Below are 19,690 nucleotides of genomic sequence, written 5' to 3'. Positions count from 1 at the left end.
GAGCTGAAGTTCTCGGGCCATTGTGAGAAGAAGGTAAATCAGGCAAATAAATTATTGGGTCTAATACGAAGGTCGTTCAGATATCTAGACGGTCCGTCCCACGTAACGATCTTCAGGAGTGAAGTGCTTCCCCATCTGGAGTAGTGTCACCCCATCTGGTCCCCGAGATATGCTAGGGACTGCCAGTTGGTTGAAAATGTTCAAAGGAGGGCCACCAGACTGGTGCCTGCACTTCGGCACCTCAGCTACCCTGAGAGATTGGAGCGCCTGAACTTGCCTAGCTTATGCTACAGACGGGCAAGGGGGGACCTAGTTGAGGTGTATAAGCATCTCAGGGGGCACTACTCAGTTGAGTGTCCTTACTTGGAGCTGGCGGACGCTCGCCCCACAAGGGGTCACAGCTCAAGATTGAAGAAGCCGCAAGTCCAGAAAACTGTGAGGGCAAACTTTTTCGGAGTGAGGGTTGTAAACTCTTGGAATAATCTTCCAGAGAGTGTTGTGACGGCACCGAGTGTGAGCTCTTTCAAGACAAGACTTGACCAACACTGGAGCGGGTTCAGGTACATTCAGGAGCCGGTGCATGCTTAGTATTTGCCAACAGTGCGTGACAGAGACGTGACCGATCGCCCGGGCGGCAAGCGAGCCGATCTTTTGGTGAAGAAGATAAATGAAAAGGAAAAGTAATCAGAGACGTGACCGATCGCCCAAGCGGCTAACAAGCCGATCAGTGGCGAAGAGGATAAAGGTAAAAGTAAAAGTATTAAATCTCAGACGGTCCTTGTCAGCGCTGGGGTCACTGTCACGGACAAGATTAGAGGGAAGGTACGAGGAGGGACAGAGTATGGGTAGCAGTGAAGGTGTGTATGTGTGTTGGAGTATTGTGTGTGTGTGTGTGTGTGTGTTGGTGTATTATGTGTGTTTGTGTGTGTGTTGGTGTATTATGTGTGTGTTTGTGTGTGTGTTGGTGTATTATGTGTGTGCTTGTTGGTGTATTGTGTGTGTGTGTGTGTGTGTTGGTGTATTATGTGTGTGTTGGAGTACTGTACTGTATGTTGGAGTATTGTGTGTGTGTTGGAGTGTGTGTGTGTTGGAGTGTGTATGCTGGAGTATTGTGTGTATTGGAGTAGTGTGTGTGTGTTGGAGTACTGGTTGTTGGAGTATTGTGTGTGTTGGAGTACTGTATGTTGGAGTATTGTTTGCGTTGGAGTACTCTATGTTGGAGTGTGTGTGTGTTGGAGTACTCTATGTTGGAGTGTGTGTGTTGGAGTATTGTGTGCGTTGGAGTACTCTATGTTGGAGTGTGTGTGTGTTGTGAGTATTGTGTGTGTGTTGGAGTGTGTGTGTGTTGGAGTGTATGTTGGAGTGTTGTGTGTGTTGGGTGTGTGTGCGTTGGAGTACTCTATGTTGGAGTATTGTGTGTTGGAGTGCTGGAGTATTGTGTGTATTGGAGTATTGTGTGTGTGTTGGAGTACTGGTTGTTGGAGTGTGTGTGTGTTGAGTGTGTGTGTTGGAGCTGTATGTTGGTGTATTGTTTGCGTTGGAGTACTCTATGTTGGAGTTGTGTGTGTTGGATACTCTATGTTGGAGTATTGTGTGTGTTGGAGTGTTACTCTATGTTGGAGTATTGTGTGTTTAGTATTGTGTGTGTGTATTGTGTGTGTGTGAGTACTGTATGTTGGAGTGTGTGTGTGTTGGAGTATTGTGTGCGTTGGGTATCTATGTTGGAGTATTGTGTGTGTTGGGTGTGTGTGTGTGTTGGAGTGTGTGTGTGTGTTGGAGTGCTGTATGTTGGAGTATTGTGTGCGTTGGAGTACTGTATGTTGGAGTATTGTGTGTGTTGATGTTGGAGTATTGTGTGTGTTGGGTACTGTATGTTGGAGTATTGTGTGCGTTGGAGTACAGTACTCTATGTCAGTGTGTGTTGGGTATGTGTGTGTAGTTGTGTGTGTGTGTTGTGTTGTGTGGACTGTATGTTGGAGTATTGTGTGTGTGTTGGAGTACTGTATGTTGGAGTGTGTGTGTGTTGGAGCATGAGTTGTGTGTGTGTTGAGTACTGTTTGTTGGATTATTGTGTGTGTTGGAGTGTGTGTGTGTGATGGAGTATTGTGTGTGCGTTGGTGTATTGCATGTGTTGGAGTACTGTATGTTGGAGTATTCTGTGTGTTGGAGTATTGTGTGTGTGATGGAGTGCTGTGTGGAGTACTGTATGTTGGAGTATTCTGTGTGTTGGAGTACTGTATGTTGGAGTATTGTGTGTGTGTTGGAGTATGTGTGTGCGTTGGTGTGTGCGTGTGTTGGGGTACTGTATGTTGGAGTATTCTGTGTGTTGGAGTACTGTATGTTGGAGTATTGTGTGTGTGATGGAGTGCTGTGTGTGTTGGAGTACTGTATGTTGGAGTATTCTGTGTGTTGGAGTACTGTATGTTGGAGTAAGTGTGTGATGGAGTGCTGTGTGTGTTGAGTACTGTATGTTGGATATTCTGTGTGTTGGATACTGTGTGTGTTGGAGTGTTGTGTGTGTGATGGAGTGCTGTGTGTGTTGGAGTACTGTATGTTGGAGTATTAAGTGTGTGATGGAGTGCTGTGTGTGTTGGAGTGCTGTGTGTGTTGGAGTGCTGTGTGTTGGAGTATTAAGTGTGTGATGGAGTGCTGTGTGTGATGGAGTGCTGTGTGTGTTGGAGTACTGTGTTGGAGTATTAAGTGTGATGGAGTGCTGTGTGTGTTGGAGTGCTGTGTGTGTTGGAGTGCTGTGTGTTGGAGTATTGTTTGTGTTGGAGTATTGTGTGTGATGGAGTGCTGTGTGTGTTGGAGTACTGTATGTTGGGTTATGTGTGATGGAGTGCTGTGTGTTGGAGTGCTGTGTGTGTTGGAGTGCTGTGTGTTGGAGTATTGTGTGTGATGGAGTGCTGTGTGTGATGGAGTGCTGTGTGTGTTGGAGTATGTGTTGGAGTACTGTATGTTGGAGTATGCTGTGTGTGAGTGCTGTGTGTGTTGGAGTGCTGTGTGTTTGGAGTATTGTGTGTGTGATGGAGTGCTGTGTGTGTTGGAGTACTGTATGTTGGAGTATTAAGTGTGTGATGGTGCTGTGTGTGTTGGGTGCTGTGTGTGTTGGAGTGCTGTGTGTTGGAGTATTGTTTGTGTTGGAGTGTGTGTGTGTGGATGGTGTGCTGAGTGTGTGTTGGAGTGTGTGTTGGAGTGTGTGTGTGTTGGAGTGCTGTGTGTTGGAGTGTGTGTGTTGGAGTGTGTGTGTGTACTGTATGTTGGAGTGTGTGTGTGTTGGAGTGCTGTTGTTGGAGCTATATGTTGTGTGTGTGTGTTGGAGTGTGTATGCTGGAGTACTGTGTTGGAGTATTGTGTGTGTTGGAGTGTGTGTGTTGGAGTGCTGTATGTTGGAGCATTGTGTGTGTTGGAGTGCTGTGTGTGTGTTGGAGTACTGTATGTTGGAGTGTTGTGTGTGTTGGAATACTGTATGTTGGAGTACTGTGTTGGAGTATTGTGTGTGTGTTGGAGTGTGTGTGTTGGAGTACTGTATGTTGGAGCATTGTGTGTGTTGGAGTACTGTATGTTGGAGTGTGTGTGATGGAGTGCTGTGTGTGTTGGAGTGCTGTGTGTGTTGGAGTATTGTGTGTGTTGGAGTGCTGTGTGTGTTGGAGTGCTGTGTGTTGGAGTGTGTGTGTGTGTGTGCTGTGTGTTGGAGTATTGTGTGTGGAGTGTGTGTGTTGGAGTGTGTGTGTGTGTGTGTTGGAGTGTGTGTGTGTGTGAGTACTGTATGTTGGAGTGTGTGTGTGTGTGTGTGTGTGTGTGTTGTGTGTGTGTGTGTGTGTGGAGTGCTGTGTGTTGGGTATTTGTGTGTGTTGGAGTACTGTATGTTGGAGTATTGTGTGTGTGTGTGTGTTGGAGTGCTGTGTGTTGGAGTATTGTGTGTGTTGGAGTACTGTATGTTGGAGTATTGCGTGTGTGTCTGTGTGTTGGAGTGCTGTGTTGGAGTATTGTGTGTGTGTGTGTGTGTTGGCGTGCTGTGTGTTGGAGTATTGTGTGTGTTGGAGTACTGTATGTTGGAGTATTATATATGTGTTGGAGTACTGTATGTTGGAGTACCATGTGTGCTGGGGTACTGTATGTTGGAGTATTGTGTGTGTGTGTGTTGGAGTACCCTGTGTGTTGTAGTACCCTGTCTGTTGCAATACCCTGTGTGTTGCAATACCCTGTGTGTTGCAATACCCTGTGTGTTGCAGTACTCTGTGTGGTGGAATACCCTGTGTGTTGGAGTACCCTGTGTGTTGCTGTACCCTGTGTGTTGGAATACCCTGTGTGTTGGAGTTCCCTCTGTGTTGCAGTACCCTGTGTGTTGCAGTACCCTGTGTGTTGGAGTACCCTGTGCGTGTGTGTGTGTTGATCCCCAAAATTTTTGTATTTCACGTGCTATATTTTTTCACCAATCGTTCATTAGTTTGCATAGTTCACGCAGGACCGCTGCTTTCTTCTCATGGTGGGTATCAGCTTTGGTCCAAGACTTAGATCAGAAACCCTAAGCTTATGGTGGCAGTGTACAGGCGGGGTTTTCACGTCTGCACTTTTTTAATAATTTCCTTAAATTTATTTACTCATGCCCTGTGTACTTTCCTATGACCATATTAGAAAAATCCATTTTCATTGTACACTAGTAAGCATTCTTTTCAGTACTTACTAAATGGTAAATGCTGCCACCCTCCACATTTTTAGTCAGAATATAGTACTAATATAATATCAGCCTGTAAAACTTTTGGTAGCTGGCAGCTGTGAATTCTGCAGAATGTATTTTAAATAATCAAATTATGTTAGAACAGTTAGAAGGAATGAAGGGTGATACACAGAGTACAGTTAACCCTCACTTTACGTGGTCCCGCATTCCGCGTTTCCACGTTTACGCGGTGCCCTGCCGGAACCCAAGATGCTCACATTCTGCGGTGCGTGTACCCTTTTACGCGGAGAGCGGCTGGCGAGCTGCGCCACTTTTGGATCCAAACCTCCCGCCATCCGCCATGTTGTGTAAGCTGCGCGAACATGGTGCGCACAAGGTCGCCCAGTCATCAAAACATTACCAGTTCTTCACCCGCCACCCACCACAGCCAGCCCAAGTCAGTGATAGTGATAATTATGGTGAGGATATGGACTTATATGGACTTTGGGGAGTTTGACAAAGAGGCCCTGCAAGCCTCTGTGGTGGATAGTGATACAATTGATACAAGTGACACAGGTGAGGGCCAATAATCTGCCCTCTGCCTCGGAACCAACCGCCCATCCCCGTGTGCCCAGCCATTTTTTCTACTAATGTAAGTGTTAAAAAACCTAATATTATTGATATTTCTCTTAATTATTAATTGTGTGTGCATACCATCATAAAGTTAAGATAATATTTTTACTACAACATAGTTGTGTGTCGTCAAAAAGTGGAGTTTGGGGATCGGCCCGGACTCCATTTCAATTAATCCCATATGTTATGTTATTCACTTTACGCGTTTCTCACTTTACGCGGGACCCTCCGGGTTACATTAACCGCGTAAAGTGAGGGTTAACTGTATACTTATTTACTATTTTTAAAAGAAAGTGTTTTGTACCTTGAACATCTTGAATCATCAATTACAAACTAAAGGAACTCCCACGTGGGTTCAATCAATGCTTAATAAACACCACTTTAACACTTGCACAAAATTAAATACTACAGTGACCCCTCGGTTAACGAACTCAATCCGTTCCAGAAGGTCGTTCGTTAACCGAAAAGTTCGTTAACCGAAACCATTGTTTCAATGGGTTTTTGGGTAATTGGTTCCAGCTCACCGAAAATTTCCTAAATTCAACAAAAACGGTAGAAAAGTTCACTTACTTTGAGGTGTGTTTGTAGAAGGCTCCTGGATGATGATGATGATGATGATGATGATGATGATGGGATTTAGAATGGGGGTGGAGGAGAAGGAAGAAGAGAAGGCATTGGGGTGGAAGAGAAGTCACCCCATGGCGCCATTTCACCCATAAAATTTTAGCTCTCTTGGTGTAATTCAAGATTATTTTCTTTAAATCAACACTGCACTGCATTATATATTGTCAATATGTAAAATATATTTCAAAATGACCAATAATTTGCTTGGAAACACAGAAAAAAGCATTTAGTTGAAGAGAGTCTCAAGCAAGATGTTACCTCCAGTGAAAACAGAGAGAGACTAACGCCTGTTTGCTGTGTTAAGAGGCTGGATGCCGCGCATTAAACTAGTCACTTTACCTTCAATTATGTTCAATAATCGTTAAAGTGACTAAAAAATTGAATATTAAACTTTTAAAATTATTGAATAGTATAAACTTCTTGATATTTACTAAAATAGTAAGGAATTTAAGCCCTAGAACCGATTAATGTATTGGCGAACTGATACTAAAGCTGGTTGCCCGGTCAGTGCAAGCGAAAACATGTTGAGGTCGGTTCGTAAGAAATTCGTTAACCGAATTTTTGTTCGTTAACCGAATTGAAGATCCTTATGGAAGGCAGTTCGTTAACCGAAATTTCGTTAAACGAGGGGTCACTGTATTTGGTGTTACATTGTCATTAGAGAAATAAGCATCTTCAAGTATTAACACTTGTAATACTTCAGTAGAAAAATAACAGCTCGATGATAATACAGTAGTCTATTACAGTGGCCCCAAGCATATGGTAGTCACTACAAGCACCTTCAAAGCAACACTCACACTTTTACTATTACATGTATTTATAACACCATTAAGCACCTTGGCTATAGATCACACTGGTGACTACCTAGTACCAGCAACTAGAAACTACAGGAATAGCCCTACATCAACACATTGGCCATTAGCACAGCTGATACACTTATTTTTCACCCCCAACAAACACAAGCCATATCATACTAATTACTGTACAGTACAGTACTTACTATATGTAATACAGTACTGTACTGATACAATACTTATAACCCTTCCATACGGATTCATACAGGAGGATTTAACCAGGGAGTATTTATCCAAACACTTTGGAAAGAGCCAGGCTCTGGGTTTACATCACATCATCACTTTGGTACCATACTCTGCTGAACAAAGGGGGACACAGCACAGCTCCCATATGGAGTTGGACATCATACTGGTACCTATAACCACACTCAGTAGCCACTGTGGTCACTACACTCCATCACCTGTTAGACACAAGGAATGAGCAGTTGAGAATGTATAAATAAACATTAACGGGTCAGTTAGGAAACGACACTTGAGCAGTGGTTCTCAAACACAGGGTCGCGACATCTTAAGGGGTCTCATAGAGGTCATGGGGTTGCTGAGCTCCTGTAGAGCTCATGTGGTTGCTGGAATCACCTGGGTCTTGCAGTGGTCGGTTTTGTTTTTTTTAGTTTTTTCAAGTACAGGTGTCAAAGGCTGAAGGATGTGGCTGGCAGGTGCTATCTCATTAAGTTGGGACCATAAATTATGGTCAGTGGATTAACACAGATATTCTCCTTGTGTCAGGTCAGGTCAATGGAGGTCAGGTTTGCCCTGATGACACGTTTCACAACAGAAGTTCCACACTCCTGCCTATGAACTTTTCTCAGCTCAGTTCACTCTCTACTTCTCACAGATATGGACAGAAAATGGCAGCAAATTTCAATGATAGATTCCCGAGTTGCTTACCGAGTCTTGTGATTTTGTTCAATTTCCGTTCAAGACAGATGTAAAACAAATTGCTCTTTTGCACTCAGAATGGCAGAATTACAGTCTGACAATGAGGTAAGGGTGAATTTCGACGTGTATGATGATATATCAAAGTTTTAGATTATTTTATCGAAGGAGACATTCAGCAGGTAAAAATCGAGCTGTCAAGTTTCTGGTACAATTTTGAAACACCTATATATCTGTGAGGCAGCTTTCTCATCAGTAGTGCTTATAAAAAATTATTACCATAACTGTATATGTCAAACTTTAACTTAGAAAATTGTATGCTATGCCGTGTAACCTCATATACCCCCAGGTACATATATGAAATATGCTACCCTTATTTACGTGAACCATGTATGAAATATTGTACCCTTATTTATGTAAACCATGTATGAAATATAGTACTGTACCCTTCTTTACATAAACCAGTACGGTAAGTCCCGGGATCCCAGTACAAGTACTGATTGTGTCCTAAAAACCCGGGATGTTGAAAACACCCAAAAATGAACCATACTTGCAATGCTCAAGAGGATTAATTAAAATAGAAGGATTGAGAGAAGTCTATAAATGTCTTAATAGATTGATTTATATGAAAAGCCTGGGGCCTACACACTTACTATATCTGTTACTAAATTGTGAACAGATTATTTAATATTCCTTAACTTTCAAATCAGTAAATCCATCACCAAAAAAGTTTAAATTTTGGCTTGACTAAACAAACATAACCATGGAAAGGCCTTTAAGGTGACCCATATTACCTCTAAAAAGAATCTTTAAGTGATTCTGTCAAGAAACTTGAAATATCAGCATTATGTGTAACCATAAAGACAAGCTTCAATAAGACCAACCGAGAACTTTACAAACCTGCCAAGACTTAACGGAACTACCAACCCTGTTTCACCCATCTTTTCAACCCAAATCTCAACTAATTTTCTTAAGGAGAAAACTGGATTTTAGAAAAAAACGGCTTTTTTTGTAAACAACAGTTGAAGGATTCTGCTCTAATAATGCCTTGTAACTCCAACATGCTCCCTAGATCTACCACCGTTTGCAGAAGGATCTGCAGTCGCGAACACGAAGATAGAACTACCTGTATTCCCAACAAAGCACCTAAACTTACACTAAAGAATTATGGTGATAGAAGATAAAAGGATTACATCTTCAGAACTACCATGATTGTAGAACTAGCCAGATTTACATTCTGAAAGTCCCCATTATAATCCTAAGAGGAGATACCATGCTCCAGATGTCCTAGATCCCCCTTTTGCTTGGTGGTGTTGTTGGGCTGGTACCAAGGATTCCTGGATGCTCACTTCTGAGAATTTCTATTTTTTTATTACAGTGATCCCTCGGTTAACGAACGCCTCGGTTAACGAAAGCCTCGGTTAACGAAATTTCAGTTAACGAATTACCTTCCATAAGAATCTTCAATTCGGTTAACGAAAAAAATTTGATTTACAAATTCCTTACGAATTCTTCTCAACATGTTTTCGCTTGCTCACCAGCTGGAATATTAGTCCGCCAATACAGTAATCGGTTCTAGGGCTTAAATTCGTTCCTATTTGAGTAAATAGCAAGAAGGTTGTACTCTTCAATAATTTTAAAAGTTTTATATTAAAATTTTTAGTAATTTTAACAATTATTGAACATAATTGAAGTACAGGAAACTAGTTTTTAGTGCGCCAAACAGCCACTTGACTCACCGAGCAGGCGTCAGTTTGTGTGTCTGCTCAGTGGAGGTAACATCTTGCTTGAGACTCTCTTGAACATAAACTATTTTTACGTTTTTACAGTATTGTACAATTATTGGTCATTCTGAAATTTATTCAACATATTAACAATATATAGTGCAGTGCAGTGTTGATTTAAAGAAAATAATCGTGAATTACACCTAGTGAACTTAAAATTTTATGGGTGAAATGGCAGCATGAAGCATGGGGTGATTTCTCATCTACCCCCACTTCCTTCTCTTCTCCCTTCTCCTCCACCCCCACTTCCTTCTCTTCTCCCTTCTCCTCCACCCCCACTTCTAATTCCAATTATCATCATCAACCAGGAACCTTCTACATGCACACCTCAAAGTAAGTGTACTTTACTGCATTTATTTTTAGTTTGTATGTAATTTTCGGTGAGCTGGAACCAATTACCCAAAATCCCATTGAAACACTGATTTCGGTTAAGGAACGACCTTCTGGAACAAACTGTGTTTGATAACCGAGGGACCACTGTATTTTATTTTTTTTATTTTACAAGGGCAGAGAATCCACTTGAGATCTTCCCCTGAATGCTCAAGCCCCTTCTATTAATCAGCTTCCCATTTGTTTAATTGTTCTTGTTCTGTGACTGATGCTCAGAGACTATGGAATGGGTATAAGGCTATAATGGACTAACAAAGCCACAAAATCCCTCAGGAATTAGCACACTAACTGTTAATTCTGCCTGGCCTGGACTCTTCAACAAAAAGAAAGATTAAAAAATTGATGCATATCTTGATGAATGACTACCAAATGAACTGACTTTCAGCTTCATATGACCATCCTTACCTGAAGACTTATCTAGCAAAGGGCCCAAACGGTAATTTACCATAGTTAACATTAGAACAGATAAGAGGAAATAACTGAAGGTACAACTTTTGTCACAGAGAACTTCTGTCATGGTTTTTCGTCGTAGTGGTGTAAGAGTGGATTATATTATATAAAGATTATAATATATTGTGTTTCTTATATTTCTTACCGTAGAGTTTGATACCTTCACACTGGTTACTTACAGGAGATTATGGTGTATCTAAATAGAAGTTCACTCCCCCACTCGACATTCCATGATTTAGACTTGATAAATGATGATTTAAAGAGTTCCATTAATTTCCAACATCCATCCAAGTTATTGGTTATACTTTTTCATAACCAATCAGTCATTACATTTAGTAAGAATAAGATAGGATCACAGATACGGGCCGATAATTGCACTTACATTTATTTGTCAAGCTTCCATACATTGATTTACAATTTGCATGGATTTATGATTCACTCACATTCACGCTGTAATAAAATTAATCTTCTAAAAGAGGGAATTTCCAACTTGGGGACACATGTGATTACTCTACTATGGGTATGACTTAACAGAGCCTTAATTCTTCAAGTGATACATTTACTGCCAGCCTGGATTCCTCTTGTTGCGACCAGGCTTCTGCACAAGAACTTCTTTCACGGGGAATAACAACATAAGTACTCTAGGGTTACCACACATAGTCTCGCGTCGCTGACAGTCACTGTAGACAGTTGTCGCAGCAAGGAGAACTGGTAAGTGTGACTTGAATTAACCACTTAGGTGCAATAGGCCAGCCTGGATTGCTTTTGTCGCAACCAGGCTTCCACACGTGATATTTCCACGGAGAATACAAACCTAGGTTGACACACTTAATCTCGTGTCAATCATGGTCACTGTAGACGGGTGTCGTGCAGGAGAACTCTGTAAGTGTGAATTGATTAAATATTTACTGTAGGTTTGATAGGCCAGCCTGGATTGCTTTTGTCGCAACCAGGCATCCACACGTGATATTTCCACGGGATAACAAACCTAGGTTAACACACTTAATCTCATGTCGACGACGGTCCACAGGACAGGGTGGCGGTGGAGGACTCTGTGTGGTGTCCCATACCCTTCAGGAAGGAGAGGATGGGGACGATGTCTTAACTAACCCATGGCCTAGGGGATACTACTTAAAATGAGGTTTTGGGGCGTGAGGCGATGAACAGTACATCACTGTCTCACTGGTCTCCCCCTATAGGCTGGCTAACATACCACTAATGGAAAATATATGTCCCAGTTATGCCTCGCCAGGTGCCTTATCTCTAGTAAAACAAACTTTGGAGTTGGTTGCTTGGGTAAACCTAACGCAACCCATGACAACTTGTAAGTAGAAATCTGCTTAGGTACTTAAATCTGCTATCAGTTCTAATATGGAGCTTTACCCATGAAAGCTGGAGTCCTGCAACATTCCATTATCTCGCCAAACTGTACTTGTAAGAACAAATGCTTGTTTTGTGAAAAAGGGCAGGAATTCAGGAAGGATGAATTTTTTACAACTTAACTGCACCAAAATGCTTCATCCAAACTTACATTGAAATGATTGTACTTAAAAGAGGAACTATGCATATAATAGTCCCAAAATTAAGTTCATTATCAACAATCTTTTGAATTGTCTGACCGTTAGCAAGTTCCAAGAGCACCTTCCACAGATAATGGAAGATGAGTACTGTACCTTTATCAGGGATTGGGTATGCCTTCTAAAGTCATGACACATTGCTTAGAAACTTTCTTGTTAGGTTTTTCCCTCAACACAACTCTCTGGTCTACCCTTCCTTTAGCAACATCTGCAGGAAGTAACAAATCAAACTTCTGTACTCTTCTTATCCTCTCTATGTTAACCCTCTCATTTAACCACTGACTTCTAACTCTCACCGGGGGAAAAAAGCTGCTGCGTTTTTCACCAAAAGTAGAGGTTCCTCACCACTATCCTAACTATCCCTTGATTAAGTAGACTGTCCTTTGTTCATTGATAAATCATTCTTTCCATATTACTCATTCAGTTCAGACAGAAAATTAATCTCTTTACCTCCCATTTTCTTAGTAAAGCAGGTACAGCTCATAATTTCTGGCTCAAAGCTCACATAGTTACCAGGGAACAAAGCTATTTTTCTAAAACCTAAGATAGCAGCTATATACCACTCCCTCCCCAGGATTTCATTGTCAACATCATGCAACCTCTACTAAAGAAATTGACATTTTCAATAGTAATGCCTTAATATTTTATGTGTAACAGGTGAGTTCTTGAAACTGATACTTTATCCATGTAAGTCTAGAATGTTACACCATTACACCCATGTTGATTTGTTTTCTCCTTGCCTGCTATTTTTGATAACCCTCTCTTGATGCCATTACCAAATTTTTTATTAAGTGTTGTATGTGTGTGTGTGTATTTGCAGGACTGCCGGCAGCCATTCAATGGAGGGTCATTCTTCGATCACGAGGGGATGCCATACTGCGAGACCCACTACCATGCCAAGCGGGGTTCTCTCTGTGCAGGATGCAGCAAGCCCATCACTGGTTTGTTACCTACCTATTTCAGTGTACTGTGCAATACAATGTACTCCCTTTAGCTGTTGTGCTTTTTGCATTGCTTTGTCATCTCTCCCAGACTTGCATTACTTTCCTATTCATGTACAATATTCCATCTTGGTGAAACTCACATTCTTAAAACAAATCATCATCACCTTCAGGGCATTTATTTACATTTACATAGAAGGGCTATTTTCTATAAAATGCTTTCATGGTAAAAGATAATTGTTGATACAGTACTGAAACTGTTTTTAATATGCTGTACACTGTATTGCCTCACTATACCACACTAAATTACTGACTTTTCACAGGGCGGTGCATCACAGCCATGTTCAGGAAATACCACCCAGAACACTTTGTGTGTTCTTTCTGCCTGAAGCAACTGAACAAAGGTACCTTCAAGGAACAAAACGACAAACCGTACTGTCACGGATGCTTCGACAAGCTCTTTGGTTGAAGACAAGCAATGTGAAGTTGGAGGCCTATGTTGAGGTGGTGGAATCAGAATTTTATTATTACCATTATCAATTGTTAAAGACAAGGATTTCAATGATTACTGAAAATATAGGCAAAAGACAGTATCATAATGGTATAGCAAGGAAACAATGTCAGTCTGACATAGCCAGTTTAATGAAGAGAATAAAAAATCGAATAAAAGGAAAGCAGAGAAAAATTTATATATATTCAAAGAGAAGAAAACATATCCCCCCACTGACTTTGATTATTTCTTTATTTGTAGTAAATAGAGGCAGTGAGGCTGGGGATGTATGTCACAGTAATTTAGCAATAGGCAAAGACAAGCAGTTTTATCCATTCTACTTAGTCTTTGTAAAATATCCAGCATGTAGGACGTTCACCCTAGGCATTCATCCTTATTGCATAGACAAATCTTATTGCTCATTACAGTATCAAAAATTTATTGCTCGTGAAGTGTTGTGTGTTGGTTTTGTATTTTCGTACTGTCAAGGGTTGAAAATATATTTAGACTTTGCAGGATTAGAATTGGAGGTGGCTACCATATTACTTGAGGCAAGTACTGTATTATGGATTTGTTATATTTATCCATGGTATTGTACTGTATAGTCATTAAAATTAATTGATGAAATTATATATGATCACAAGATTTTAAAAGTTGTGCAGTCTACAGTTAACAAGTTTTCAAACTGTTTAAGTAGGGAATATGAATTCAACTCTTGAAGAAAACATACATAGCATACTTGAGTTGTACAGCGAAAGAATGGGCCATAACATCAGATGTTAACTTGTTACAGAAAAATCGATAAGGGATTCTGACTTAAATTTTAATGATTAAATTGGTCTTTATGTTTATGTTTCAAGTTGCAATAATTTTACATTGACAGTTAAAGTGCAAAGTTATGTTTTATTTTATTTCATATTTTAAAAAATAGTATTGGTCAAACATGGAGTTTGAGTATGTATTACACTACAGTGCACACTTTCTGTTTCAAATATATTCGCACAAAATACAAATGATATTGATATCACAGTACAGTGTATATATTTTTAAGATTATGTTAGCATGAAGAAAAAGGGAGGTTGACAATGCTAACATAATTTAAAACCCAACAGGGCAGTAACCAAGAGGAAGGATATTTAATGTAGACAAGTCAAATATATGTCTTGAGTGCAATAGGAAGTTCTTTTTGAGTAATCAGTTTAACATAGAAATCGTGATTACAGATTTTTTAAGCTCTTCAGTGTGCTTTGAACTTTTAATTCATTAAAGCTTACTACTATTTTATTTTAATAACTATGGTTGAAATACTGTATACACTATACTGTATCTTCGTTACTAATCCTCCGCGGCTCACTGTTCATTGGTGACAGTTGTCATGTAATTGTGCTAGGCTCTCATGGTCATCTAATAGAATTTAAATGCTGCTTCTCAACATCATCTCCAATAAAATCATTCATTGGTCCAGGTGTTATCAATGACCATCAGTCAGAATGTCACTGAAACCAAGTAGGACCTATAATAAATGTTATAGTGCTCAAAATGTTGGTAATACACAGGAGAAGAGTATCTTAAATTCTAACAGTATGCTCCACAAATTCTTCAGTACCAGGTCTTATAAAACTAAGATTAATGCTACACTTAGCTGCATGTTTGGAAGCATATACAGTTTACCATAAGTCTCTCTTGTTACCATTTGTCAGTGTTAAGAGTGTGTGGAGGATCACATTGATTATTGAATTTTATCTATGGTCCCAGCTCACATTTGTATTGTCAAGATTATTTGTGCTGTTGTTGGCTGGAATCTCTGTTTCTGATGTTAAAATATGATAAGTTTTATTGTATATTAATGTATATTAATCTTAATTGTGATTACTGTATTATTATTTTTTGATGGGTATATTACTCATGTCTGTCCTTCTGTGAAGTGAAATTTATTCAGATACATTACAAGTTTCATGCTGGTCCTATCATTAGGTCGAGGTATATACGTACAGTACCTTCTCTAGGTTTGTTTTTGATTATTTTTAGAATACAAGGGACAGTCAAAAAGTTTCAGTAGAAAACTAAAACAATTATCAGTGCAGTGTCCTTTGAAGTAATTTCTCAATTTGTCCTTTAAGCTTATTTTGCCAGTCTTAGATCATAATACTGATTGCTGGTTAAACTAAGCTTCAGTTGCCTCTCTGAGCTCCTCCACATCTTCAAAGTGGTGATAACACAGATGTGACTTCAGTTTTTGCAATGGACATTAATTACTTGGGGCCAGACCTAACCCCAAGTGAGCTGCTCAAAACCACAGACATAAATCGCAGTTTATGTAACATGGGCCTTGTGGACTTGTATACTGTACTAACTTACCGCAGAAGCACACATCTGGTCACAATTTCCCACCATTATTTCTTGATGATGTTGTACAGTGTTTTATGTGGCTAGCTTAATAGTAAACTGTGGTCACTGTTTTACACAGCATTTAGTCTATTGACATAATCCTTTTGGCATCCTCAAAAATTGAAACCATGATCTTGTCAACTCAGATTGTGTTTGGAACTTTTTTGGGAAGAAGAGAAGTCTTGTGCTTCCATTACGTGGATTGAAACTTAGACATGCGGTCCGAGAGATAGATCCATGTCTCATTCCCAATAACCAGATGGGAAATATTGTTGGCTGGATTGGTTTCATGCAGTTCATCGGGTTACAACTTGAAAATTCTCTGTGGTGTTCAATCCAGAGCATTTTTGCTTCATGATACCTTATCTTAGACATGCTGAAGTGCTCATAAATGGTGGTCACAGCACCCCTCTGTAAAATTCCAATATCTGTGCTACTCTTATTGACCATTATGTTCATTTCAGGTATCCCTTGAGATAAGAAAATTATCTTATACGAATTTCCTAAATTACCACCTTTTTCATGTTACAAAATCTTTTGCAAATTTGGGTCCCGGCAAAAATTCAAATCGAAAGCCTCCGGGAGTCAGCTGGGGTGGTCACATCCTCTTCGCACTCTCCCTACCAGGCTGCGGTAGGAGTTATGGATACTACTTTCAACTCATAATTTCTGGTGCATAAACAACAACTTTTTTTTTCATTCAATTACATGCATACACAATCCTACAAACATAAAATATTAATTATAAGGTTAAAACATGAAGGGGATAAATATTTCTTCGTGCACCAGCGAGAGTTAGCAGGATGAACTGAGAGGAAGTTATGTTATGATTACTTTTCAACTCATTTTTGGATTGATTGATTGATTGTGGTAATTACATCCCTGGCGATGCAACAGTTTAGGCCATATGCCGCTGAATTAAATTAAAGCTTAGAAGGTAAAAAAAACTAAAAAGATAATAAATAGCATAAAACTTTCATTAAGACATTTAAATGTTATTAAATAAAACTTAAATCTTGTGTAGTATACCAGCTTCCTCCACGAAGGAGAGGGTGTCCCCTTCCATGCTACCTGCTCCCTCCTCCAGTACCAAAGAGAGATGATAAGACCCATCTCCTCCCTGGTACCGGGAGAGGTGCTTATGACAAAGATCTCGTCAGACTGGGGCACTCCACCAGTAGGTGTCGAGTAGTCCCTGGGACCAGGCAGTCATCACAGTGGGAAGGGGGCACCTTCCATTAAAAACCATGAGTCGGCTGCATCTGGCCAATGCGAAGGCAGGCCAAAGCAGTCTCCCAGCGGCGTGACAATCTCTGATATCTCCAGGCACCCAAAGCAAATTGGATGCCGTGGAGCTTGTTTGCTCTGATGGCGTCCCATCTGCATTGCCAACTCAAGTGGATAGATAAACTTAACTTTTTTTTTTTTTTTTACTCATTTACACGCACACACAATCCCCCATACATAATGTGCAAAAAAAAAATTAAAGGAATGACTATCATAAGGTAAAAAACATAAAGGGAATAAACATTTCTTTGTGTATGAGAATAAAGGATGGAGTGTTGCTAAGAATCAGCAGAGGTGGCTGGGCTGGTTGCTATGACAACACTTGATGGTGGCCACGGGTGAAGCAGCCATAGTCTATGCAAATGGTGCCACTGACAGTTTTATCTGCATATTTTCATTTAGATATTATTTTATTAACGTTTTTAATGTGTTAGGTACTAAATTACAGTAGTTGTGTACTATTTACCATTAGTTTGGTATGTTCTTCTTGTTTGTGGACCGATGTTGTATTTTGGGGGTGTTTTTAATCATTGGGGAAGTGAACCCTATTTTTCCCATATGTTTTTCTATTCGAGATACAAAAATTCACCTAATGAATGTTTTTGGGGGAACCTAACCCATTTGTATCTAGAGGGATACCTGTACTGATTTATATAATTTTTGTCACTTATCAGCTTACCAGCTGATTGGGCAGTTGGTCTAACGAGTGTTAGTACAGGAGGAAACCAGGAACAAAGAAACCTGTGGTGTTTGGTAAGGTCACACTGGATAACACCCTTCTCACATGTATCAGGGCTGAGGCTCGAACCCTTGACATATTGGTGAGAGTTATGCGTGTTACCACTGTACCACCAACTCCCCATAATCAAAATTTTTACCTGGGGCACAGTTGCCTTGTCACTGGCACATGAAGATAATCCTGTTCTATGGTCATTCTGTGGCCCATCTTGTTACTTGGACATATGAGGGGGCACCATCACTGTATACATCCAACATATGTTGATGGAATCTGTCCTGTTGAAACCTGCCACAGTACACCTTCTGCTAAATTTTTTGGCTGTCCCTTGTATCATTAAAATGTGATTGGCTAGATATTTTCTGCTTAATAACCCATCAGATGTGTTCATTAATGCCCTTGTGCATAAAGAACTACTTGGCTTTCTCAGTCATTTTTACCAATACTTTCATTTTGGGATTTTGCTCAGATGTGAGACTAACTATGGAGTCATAAATAGTATATGAAACTAACCATATAGTCTGATTTTGTATAAAATCACTGAATAGTGAGGCGCCACAAATAAAATTTTATTAGTTCTCAGAAAAATGACAAGACAGTTTTTTCTGCTCACATTCGCCTTAATTTAGGTATTTCCATAGTCATCATGTCTTTGTTGTTACAGTACTTGCTTTTAATTGTAAATGATCTTTTCTTTATTTAATGCTTCTAAATAAATATTTCAAAGTATCTTGAAAGGCTGTTCAAGACTGGAATTCCTTGGCCATGTACTACCAAATTGCAAGCTATCTTAACACATAATATTGAGAGATGTCTGACAGTAGCAGTGTCAGTGTTAGTGAGAAATATTGGGCAATTTAGACAGGCAAGGAGCTTACAGTGTGACATGGATAGTCTGTGAAACAGTTTTGTGATTGTTATGAAATGTAGGTTACAAGATTTATTCTCTTGAATGAAGACAATCATATGTCAAACATCTGGTCCATAGTAAAAGCTCCAATTGACAAGGAGAACTTGTTGATAAGGGTGTGTTTTTTGTAAAACTCATGTGTTAATGACGCATACTGAATACAGTCTTAAAAGTAAAAGGTGCAAACTTCTTCATATGGTAACTTACCTGTGGTGTTTTTAAATCCTACACTACAGTCACTAATGCTATGCCATATTCACTTAATATACTGTACTGTACTATGTTAATAAAGCAGTCTCTCAAGTATTGTTTTTTTAATGCCTATGGCATTAATTTTTATAACCAAACATCTTTAAAGCAATTTACCACATATGATAACTTTACAGTTGCATGCCCCTTTGCAGATGTAGACATTAAGATTACATTAATTGCAGTGTGACATCTTATAAGCTACAAGCCATCAAATAGTATTTGATATTACTTTTACTTTTTTACTTTTATCCTCTTTGTCACTGATCGGCTTGTTAGCCGCTTGGGCAGTCGGTCATGTCTCTGTTATGCACTGTTGGCAAGAACTGGGCATGCACCGGCTCCTGAATGTATCTGAAAGTGCTCCAGTGTTTATCAAGTCCGGTCATGAAAGAGCTCACACTCGGTGCCGTCACAACACACACTGGCAGATTTTTCCAAGTGATTTTTCTGGTTTATATGACATGAGAGTTTGGGCATGATATAAGAGCATAATAATGGAGGAAACTGCAGTGGGCCTATTGGCCCATACTGGACAGTCCCATTTACGCCCAACTCCTATCGCTCGTATATCCGTCCAACCTATGTTTGAAGCAGTCTAGCGTATTCAAGTTAATGATGATGTTTAGTAACTTGTTCCACTTGTCCACTATTCTATTTCCAAACCAATGTTTACCTATTTCGCACCTAAATCTAAATTTGTCTAATTTTAAACCATTGTTACGAGTTCGCTCATGGTTAGATAGTTTGAGTACCTTCGTAATGTCACCGTTGTTTAGCCCTGACTTCCATTTATACACCTTGATCATATCACCCCTCACTCTACGTCTCTCGAGGGAGT

The 19,690-nt window shown here is 39.9% G+C and overlaps 1 protein-coding gene across 7 annotated transcripts in view; it reads left to right on the top strand.

Annotated features, from left to right (window-relative positions):
• LOC121871529 (paxillin-like) overlaps window positions 1–18,903 on the top strand; it is a 173,279-nt gene extending 154,376 nt beyond the window's left edge. For all 7 annotated transcript variants that reach the window (XM_042373960.1, XM_042373956.1, XM_042373958.1 and 4 more), the window contains 2 exons: window positions 12,669–12,789; window positions 13,113–18,903. In XM_042373960.1, coding sequence (XP_042229894.1) covers window positions 12,669–12,789; window positions 13,113–13,258 — 267 coding nt within the window. In that variant the 3' untranslated portion in view covers window positions 13,259–18,903. The remainder of the gene's footprint in view (window positions 1–12,668; window positions 12,790–13,112) is intronic.
• Window positions 18,904–19,690: the final 787 nt, after the last annotated feature.

This window comes from Homarus americanus, unplaced genomic scaffold (assembly GCF_018991925.1).
Source record: "Homarus americanus isolate GMGI-L3 unplaced genomic scaffold, GMGI_Hamer_2.0 scaffold45698, whole genome shotgun sequence".
Lineage (NCBI taxonomy): Eukaryota > Metazoa > Arthropoda > Malacostraca > Decapoda > Nephropidae > Homarus > Homarus americanus.
This window is presented reverse-complemented; position numbering and strand designations above follow the sequence as displayed.